The sequence below is a fragment of the Galdieria sulphuraria genome (assembly GCF_000341285.1).
Source record: "Galdieria sulphuraria unplaced genomic scaffold scaf_20, whole genome shotgun sequence".
Classification (NCBI taxonomy): Eukaryota; Rhodophyta; class Bangiophyceae; order Galdieriales; family Galdieriaceae; genus Galdieria; species Galdieria sulphuraria.
In genome coordinates, this window is record NW_005178455.1 from 191818 (window position 1) to 200491 (window position 8674).

Here is an 8674-nt window from a genome sequence, read left to right on the forward strand (position 1 = left end):
GAATAGGAGCTGAGCAGCTTCACTCGTATGCTCATAGTGTGCAGTTTTGACTAACTTGTCTTCAAATTTGCTATATTGCGAGGGCAGCTCTATTATCCTCCATGTTCCTCTCAGTAACTGAAACTTGCAGCTATACTTCAAACTACCTGACAAAAATACAATTTTCAAATGAATGGATACCGAACCGTCATATTTTTGAGTGAAAGTATCCAACAAATATTTTTTGAAAAATTCAATTCGGTTCTGCCATATAAGCAGAATCAAAAGTTTGCCACAGTCAATATCTCCCAACAAAATGCTGTGTCGGATTGCTCAACTAACCTTTAATTCTTCTATTATTTGGTGACTTCTAATAAGTCCTTTTGCGTCTCATGTGAGAAAATAGTCCCTCCATATTCTACTTTTCAGTCGACAACTCTGTTACCTTTCAAATAAAAGCCAATGCAAGAAAACATAAACTAAACACATTCTGTCTAACAAATGTGGAAAAATACAAATTCTTCGGCAAACATCTGATAAATAAAGGTTAACGATTTTCCAAACTAGGAACTCATGTCTGGTTTGGAGGTTTCAACAGCATTTCCGAGATCTTTCAGTGAAAACTGTGCGCTACCTCGCTTCTTGGGTTGTTGTTGATCAGGATGTGGTGACCAACCAATCATATAAACAACATGAATAGATGCAAAAATATATCCTTCATCATCGGAATACTGTTGTCTATATAGTTCTGAGGCCAGTTGGAATGCCTCCTTCCCAAAATAACCACTTTTCCATAGAAAACTTCAACAATCACTTTTATGAAAAGCTTTCAACTCACCCTCGCAAGCAATTCGCATTATTTTCTCCGGTTGCTTGAAGAAAGCGCAGTAGTTGAAACATATCTTCAAACTTAACTGTGAGACGATCGGTATCTATTGTAGTCAACTTGAAGCCTCCTCTAGATAAAACCGAACCAACATCGCTCGTTTGAACAAAAGGCGACACTCGAGGACTCAAACCGCCGTGGACTTGCTCTTCAGCCAATTGCAAGCATACTCGAAGTTCATGTAAACTGTCTCCACCAAACATAGCGCCAAGGAATAAGCCATCGGGCTTCAAAACTCTATTGAGTTGAGCCAAAAAGCCTGGAAGGTCGTTAATCCAGTGCATACTTAAGCAACTGATAGCCATATCAAAAGAGTGCTGCTGAAAAGGCAAAAATTCCTCGACCGACACAATTCCTATTGTCTCTATTCCATCTGAAGAAGTTATGAGACTTGTTCAAGGTTGTCCTCACACAGCTCTCTGAAATATCAGTTTCTACAATTCGCTTAATGCCTGGGAAATCAGAAAGAGCCTGTCGAACGTGCCCGTATCCACAACCAACGTCAAGTGCTGTCTCCAAAGCTCGTGGAATGTCCTGTAATTGTGTCTCAAAAAATTTATAAAAGGAGCCTTTAAAGTTCGTTTCCTACGTTCAAACGTTCACAAAGTCTATTGGCCACTTCCTTATGAAGAAAATAACAGCCTTCGTCAAAATTTCGAGCAGCTCGTTCTCGTTGTAGTCGCTTCAGTTTTCGATCGAATACTTCGTGAATCTGTCTCTTTGGCAATATTCGGATACTTATTCTACTCCTGTTGAACGTTACAGCAGTTAGCCATCTAAACATAGTCATTCGACAACATTCAATTAAATTTTATTCCAAGGACAATGTGATTAAAACTACAATTAAGCCATTCAGCTATTTGTCACTTCTCTTGTTCTATTACTTGTTTGGCTAGCTAAAACACTAAACGGATACAGATCACCGAATACCAGTTCTAGACTTTTAGTCCTCGTCCTATCTTATCAGATGAAATACTTTGGGAAAAGTTCCTAGAAGACCCGTGTGTAGCCATCTCTTTTGAGTCGAATCGTATTCCGATGGCGAATTCGATGCGAATTTCGACATCATACTCCATATTGGCATTGTTCTTATCAGTTCCAGGAGTTCTGGGACCCATACAACTATAATTGGAGCTAATAAAATACAGGTTGCCAGGGAAAAGCTCTGAGTGTTCATCCTTCCATACTATTATATGGCATATATACATACCAGACCAAGTTCCAGGGCCTCCATAAGTCATATAGGGAGTCATTATCATATTGGGAAATATTATTCCTTGTCGAGTTGGAAACATGGACGTCATATTCATACCTCTAACTGTGGAGTAATAACTTTGATAATATTCTCTTTCAATTCTCTTGCCAATTTACAATCATCTTACCTTGTAAGTTTTCAAACTGTGACGGCGTATCCACATCATGCCATTGTTGTTGTAGGGTTTCTCGAAATGGTAGCTGCTGAGGAAACTTGCCTTCCTTCGAGAAGGACGTAAGTAAAGTTTTGTTCTTCGTCACATTTGTTACTTGCATAGGAGGAACAAGACTTTGTTCTGAAGAAGCAAATCCTGAAGAATGCCACTGCTGACTGATATTCACTCCACTCAACAACTCCAAAAGATCATCGTTTGTCGTCTTCAATTTTTCTAAAGATTGTTGCTTGGAACTGACTTTTAAAGCATTGTCTGTGTAAGAATCATGTGAATCTGATACGATACAAAAAAGGCATCAATACCATTTGGTGGTTTGGAGCACTCCCGGATTTCCCTGTAGTTCCACTTAGTGTTGTATTCTCTTCATCACTAATATCATCAGAATGAATCATCGTAGAGCTAAGAAAATCCTAATTTGGATAAGAAAGGCACTTGAAATGTAAAACTCTTTATCTGGAGTGATGCTCTAATTAAGCAGCTTCCTCATCATAGTCATCGTCAACCCCCTTTTTGCGGTTCAATGGATTTGCGAGTTGCTACCACATGCGATCTCTTCTCTGAGGCAGTGTAGAAAACTCTTCATCCTATTTACAAACTCGTGAGGAAACTCAATGCCATTGGAAACATTTCACATAATCTAAAGGAGGGTGTTCCAAAGAAATATTACTTTCTGTTGCTCAAAGACTTTTGTATAACAAATACTTGCTATCAAACAAATATCGATAGCCTACCGATTAGCAACAGATCAGAAAGCATTTACTTTTTTGATCAACTCAATATGAGTGTGGTAAATTTCAAACTTGTTTCACAATGACTCTTAGATAATGTGAAGAAGTTTTCCTGTTCCTGAATCTCAATTCCTTGGGTTAACTAATAGAAAATTTCCATTATGAGGTACTATCCAACATTACGCCAAAAGCATATCGGTTTAACGAGTGGCATCCTTTATAAGTCTATCTCCATAACTCCTACCGTCAAGTCATTGTGTGACTCTTCAGCTCGTAAGCAAACATCAGTCAGGATATCCAGTTATAACGATCTTAAGAAAAGCAAATATAAGCTTCTTGCGATGTTCCTGATTCTCCAAAGTAGGTTTGACTTTCAAAACTTGCATCAATTCAAAAGTGACGATTTGACCAGAAGGAATAATCTCATTTTCTTGAATAAATAGTGCCTTTTCCTTCTTACGTATGGCATCCCGTATAGTATCATAAGAAGCACCTTAAACCACAGCTATTGAGAGCTATGTATAAAAATGAATTCACAACAATATACCAAAGTTCTTATTGTTACAATTTGTTCTTGAAGGTAGCGTGCAAATAGTCTTACATATAAAGAAAAGTCGTATACGCTAACGCGTCGTGAAACTCTTGCAAGTTAAAGATAAACGGTGAATGTGGTAAAAAATCTACCATTACTCCACTACCTTCATCAAGTAGGATGTGGCTTAACAGCAAGGATTTCAGAACGACCTTGAAGTGTCAACAATCAACCAACTCCATGCACGCTAAAACCAATAGAAAGCTTACAGGCCACTCTCTAACTGGAAGATGTTGTTGAATATACTTCAAGACTTTGTGAAAACCTCGCGAACAATAGTGAATGAAAGCATTGGGATAGGAAACAAACTTACCACACTTGGGATTGTGAGATGACTGAAGTAGAAACGTGAAGTCGATTATTCCTGTGAAACACAGGTTTAAAACCAAAATTTTAAAGCTGTTAAACTTAATCTTGACATTTTTCATTCGAGGTCTGGTTTTCTCTTCTAGAGTGGCTTCGGTCACTAATCTTTTCAACTCGTTCACAGTCACATCGTAGTAAACATGCGTGCAGAATCCATCGCCTTCCTAGTATACTTTTCGACGCTTATCCCTTGATTCAGTAACACAAGCTTTTCTCTATTTTGGATGGCTGCAAATTCGTCCTTTCTTTGTTTCTCACTTGTGTTTCACCACCAGACAAGACCAATGAAACAAACTTCAAGGCAGCAATCAATTCAATGCAAACGACACAGAATTTGTTAAAATGTTTACAATGTCTGCAACAGCCATCTAACTATATTTTGATAGATGGAAAGATAGGAGTGTTTAATTTCAAAGGTAAAAATTCTGCAGTATTTCCTTAAATTGTATGCATTGTCAAAGAGACTGTAAGAAAATAAGTTGTTATCCGATTACAAACTCATTAAAGCATTTGTTTTGGACATGGAAAGATCTTATCCCTTGTCAAAGTAGCAATATACAGATTATATAATAATCTGCTGTCTATGACTTTTGTTACTCACATAAGAAAAGTGCTATATTTTGATTTTTACAGGAGGAAATATGTTTGTTATTATTGGAGATGACACAACAACACCCATTCTGGTTTCTAGTAAAAGAGAAAGGAAAAATTTTCAAATCCTTTGTTGCTAATATCTTGCAATTTGGTTATAGAATAATTTTGAAGAATAAGTCACATCTAGTCTGATATCTTAGATTTTAAAGGTGAAAATCTAGTTCAATGGGAGTAGAGATTTCGTCAAACCAGTTTGATTACTTGTCATCATGGAAACAACGCAATGAATGCAAGGAATAATAAAGGCAGCTCCTTGTTACCAGAATTTTAAGAGTAAATTTTCATTTTTGATAGAAAATGAACCCGCCATGTCTTTTGGTATATTCTCTGAAGAAGATTTTCAGAAAACCAATTTATCACATCAATCCGTGTCAGTTGAAAGAAACATGGTATGGACACGAACAGCGGTACAGAGGGCTATGCAGTCGACTCGAGAGCTCAACTAGCTGAACAATTACACAAATCCGAAAAGGAATACCAAAGTTTGTTATCATACCTTGAGTCCCAACAGGCAGCTGGAAACTCAACACAACGAGCTTTCCTTCCGTTAGGGCCTCTTGTATATGCAAGCGGTGCTCTCAAACCTTGTGGAGCGGTAAAGGTGATGGAGAACTGCATTTTTTGAAACTGAAATTTGCTGTAGGTATTGGTATTGCTAGGAGAGAATTATTTTGCTAGAGTTACCTTGGAGCAAGCCATGAACATAGCCCATAGAAGAATAGCCTTCATTCAGAGAAGACTGTCAGAATTGAAAATAGATAAAGTTCTTTCAGAACGGAGTGAACCTGTCATAAAAAAGCAAGAAAACGAAATTTTATTAGATCGTTGGACCAAAAGCATGCAACTTCTAGAGCGGTATATGCAGGCCGAAGATGTTGTCAACTTATGTGAAGAGTACGATGACTCTGTTTCGAAGGAACCAGTTCGCGTTTTCGGTTTGAAGAAGGATATGCCTCTTAGGAAAATAGAGCAAGAAGAGTTAGAGGAAAACGTGGACTGGAGTAGTCTCTTGGATGTGTCAGGTTTAACTGCGGAACCGAGTGGACAAAACCAAAAGCTTCCCGAATTCGTTTGGAATGACTTGAGACAACTTGAAATAGCCGAAACTTCTAGTTTCACGGGAGATACAGTTGAAGACTCAACTGGTGCCAATATAGAAGTGTTTTCCTATCTTCCGCACCAGCAGAAACAAGTCGAGGTTTCTTCGCAAGTTGAGCAAAAACTATCCACCAATCAACATACTACTTCAGGCGTTGCTTCAAAGAATGCTGACGAACCTCAGTCGACAACTTCTCAACGGAACTCGTCTAAAGAAACTTTTTCTGGACTAATCAAGGAAAGAAAGCCTCCATCAAGCTAATCGAAGGTGTTTGCTCAATATGTTCGAATTTTTCCAAAGCGAATTCTATGGAAGAAGGAATATTTGGAAAATGTTTTTCTCCAAAGCAAAGTGACAGAGAAAGACATCCTTTTGGGATAAATGATAGTCATTTATTGACCGGTCCTTTTTTGCCAGTGAAGTTGAAATATCTCTTTATCTCCTCAGTTTTATTTGCGATAGCATTGATGTAAACTATTAGAACTGTCCGTGGTAAATGCTGAGACGAATACTTTTCATACACGAACTCGAAACTGCTCTGCTTCAAGATTTTAATTAGGTTCCTACAGTTGGCATCTCTTTTGTGATGCTCGCTTGACAAATCGAACTACCGTGTTCGCTTCTATATCTACAACACAATCAGCTCATAGACAAGTTGTTGAGAAACAACATTGCAAGGTAGAGCGTTTAGGTGAGACTTTCGCACTGTTTCTTGGGAATTACCAGTCTCGTAGAGTTTCGCATAAAAATAGCCAACAAGTTTCTCTACTTATTGTAGTCAAAAAGTGCTGCAAATAGACTATTTTTATGTAGCAAAAGGTTGGAAATGCAATAGATATTACGAAGTGGTAGTTAGTCCAATGCCCATTGAGTACGCAGAATCCCAAAAAATTGGTTATGGATAAGAAGTCATTTTGGTTTTTGTGGATAGCATTTTTGGCAACTGTTTCAGCTAACCCAGCTGTGTTATTAGAGGACAACGCTTTGGCAGAAAGTGGAAGGAAATCCACAGTATCCGGCTTTGAGTTGAAGGGAGAGGATGTAGCACCGAACTTTGGGTTATTTGAAAGCAGCTGTCCGGGAAGATTCGGATTCTCGATAGCAACTGATAGTTCAGAGAAGAACAAAAGTGGCTTGGTTGCCATCGGTGTACCGGGGAGGGACGCCGTTCTTATATTGGAACCCAAAGGTGACACCTCCCAAGGAAGAGTCTTCGCAAACAATTGGATTGTGGACGTCGACTTGCACTCAGAAGAGACAAGAAGCTGTTATCAGCAGAAGGAACACTTTGGCACAGCTGTCGCACTATGGGGTAATTGGATAGCAATATCTAGTGTTGTAAAGGGCAGAATTGATATATACGAGAAATCAAGAGACGGAACGAGATGGGATAACAAGGGACATATCGATGGAACTATAATTGAAGGCTGGAATGAAGATTCAGAGTATGGAAAAAGACTTATATGGTTCTGTAAAGAAGACAATCTCTTTTTATTGATATCAGCACCCAAATGGTATTGTCCAATTCGCCACACATTTTTTAGATGGTTATTTGGTAGGTCTTATGCAAGACATCACTGTGGCTGCGTGTTTATGTACAAGTACATTATTGGCACAAATTCTTGGAAGCATATTCAAACAATTAATCCTCCTCAAGAATGGAGTGTTGAAGCCAGTGTTTCTCTCTCTTGGATATCGTTCGGAGAAGCAGTTAGTCTTTGGAACGATAGTTATTTTGCAGTTGGGGCTCCAGGTACAGCCTGTTGGAAATACAAGGATACTATCGAGAGAAGAAAGCGTTATTGCGGTTCTGTATTTATCTATAAGTGGGAAAAGGAGAAGTTGAATTATCACATGGAAGTTCAACCTCATGATATGGAAGGAGGTGATGCATTTGGGTCTTCTTTAGTGTCACTTTATCCATTTTCATTGGCAGTTGGCGCTCCTAGACAAGATTGCTACGACGGACATCTCGCGAAGAGTAGTTGTGGAGCAGTTTATTTAATAGATGGTACTCAAGATATTTTATCTGCTAGACTCAAAAATATTCAAAGATATAAACCCGATGTTCAACTAGGAAGTTTTGACCTGTTTGGTTTTGCAGTTGAAGCTCCCGAAAATGGCAACTTCTTACTTGTTTCAGCTCCTGGTTCATGGCATGAAAGAGGTACTGTATTCCTACTGAAGCGAGCAAGAGGTAGTTTTGCATGGACAGAGAAGAATCTTTCAATGTCTCGTTGCTTATGGAAGGAAAGTAGGCCGTTTTCCAATTTGGGTTGGCAAATTCGGTTGATAAACTATGGGGAACAGTATTGGTTACTGGCTGGCGCTCCTTTTGCTCGCTTCCAAGAAGGAAGTGTCTATATTGTTCCGTTCCTAGATTGATGCACTTTGGATTGCACTAACTACCTACACAAGTGGTAGGATTCGTTTTAATTTAAATTCATAGGATACGATAGGCGTGAAAGTTGGTTAAGAAATCCCCACAGTGTTAGGTTTCATAAAGAATTACTTCTGACTTCGCAAATGGCTTGTCGAACCTTTTCACTCAAAATAGAGCACAACCTCATATTTATCCAGGAACCTTACTTATCTTTACTGTGGCAAACCTTTAAAGCAACTCTGTTACACGAATGACCCAGGTTATCGTTGCCCTGTCTGCTTTCTCTACAACATCATAAAAAGGTGACATCAAAGCTTTGGCATCGATATTTGTTCAATACTAGTACCACTTGTGACAAAAGTCTGAAAGAGATGCTGTTAACAAGGCTTCAAACATCGATAACGTATTGACACTTTGTACATACCAATAAAGAACTGACGCTTTAGAATGTGCATCTGCTATACTAGAATTGGATGAATGACTATTCTCAATAAAAAAAGACCTTACGATGACTATTCAACTATATAATAGAGGACTGTTTGCGTCGTTAATACTAG

The 8674-nt window shown here is 38.5% G+C and overlaps 5 protein-coding genes across 5 annotated transcripts; 2 read left to right on the top strand and 3 right to left on the bottom strand.

Moving 5' to 3' along the window:
- Positions 1 to 9: 9 nt before the first annotated feature.
- Positions 10 to 1684, bottom strand: Gasu_27580 (methyltransferase). The gene is made up of 4 exons (XM_005706439.1): positions 1455 to 1684; positions 1277 to 1399; positions 818 to 1227; positions 10 to 765 (listed from the first exon to the last, which is right to left on the bottom strand). The coding sequence occupies exons 1-4, from the start codon at positions 1653 to 1655 to the stop codon at positions 543 to 545; spliced, it is 957 nt and encodes a 318-aa protein (XP_005706496.1). The 5' UTR covers positions 1656 to 1684; the 3' UTR covers positions 10 to 542.
- A 5-nt stretch (positions 1685 to 1689) lies between these two features.
- Gasu_27590 (uncharacterized protein) lies at positions 1690 to 3194 on the bottom strand. Its single transcript, XM_005706440.1, has 4 exons — positions 3027 to 3194; positions 2598 to 2654; positions 2248 to 2547; positions 1690 to 2183 (listed from the first exon to the last, which is right to left on the bottom strand). Exons 1-4 carry the CDS (start codon positions 3049 to 3051, stop codon positions 1801 to 1803), a joined length of 765 nt encoding a protein of 254 aa, XP_005706497.1. The 5' UTR covers positions 3052 to 3194; the 3' UTR covers positions 1690 to 1800.
- Positions 3195 to 3224: 30 nt separating this feature from the next.
- Positions 3225 to 4334, bottom strand: Gasu_27600 (clathrin assembly protein AP178). Its single transcript, XM_005706441.1, has 5 exons — positions 3862 to 4334; positions 3793 to 3802; positions 3625 to 3741; positions 3561 to 3577; positions 3225 to 3516 (listed from the first exon to the last, which is right to left on the bottom strand). Exons 2-5 carry the CDS (start codon positions 3795 to 3797, stop codon positions 3308 to 3310), a joined length of 348 nt encoding a protein of 115 aa, XP_005706498.1. The 5' UTR covers positions 3798 to 3802; positions 3862 to 4334; the 3' UTR covers positions 3225 to 3307.
- Positions 4335 to 4964: 630 nt separating this feature from the next.
- Positions 4965 to 6615, top strand: Gasu_27610 (uncharacterized protein). Its single transcript, XM_005706442.1, has 2 exons — positions 4965 to 5230; positions 5279 to 6615. The coding sequence occupies exons 1-2, from the start codon at positions 5027 to 5029 to the stop codon at positions 5993 to 5995; spliced, it is 921 nt and encodes a 306-aa protein (XP_005706499.1). The 5' UTR covers positions 4965 to 5026; the 3' UTR covers positions 5996 to 6615.
- A 9-nt stretch (positions 6616 to 6624) lies between these two features.
- Positions 6625 to 8265, top strand: Gasu_27620 (uncharacterized protein). Its single transcript, XM_005706443.1, has one exon. The coding sequence runs from the start codon at positions 6632 to 6634 to the stop codon at positions 8117 to 8119; it is 1488 nt and encodes a 495-aa protein (XP_005706500.1). The 5' UTR covers positions 6625 to 6631; the 3' UTR covers positions 8120 to 8265.
- Positions 8266 to 8674: the final 409 nt, after the last annotated feature.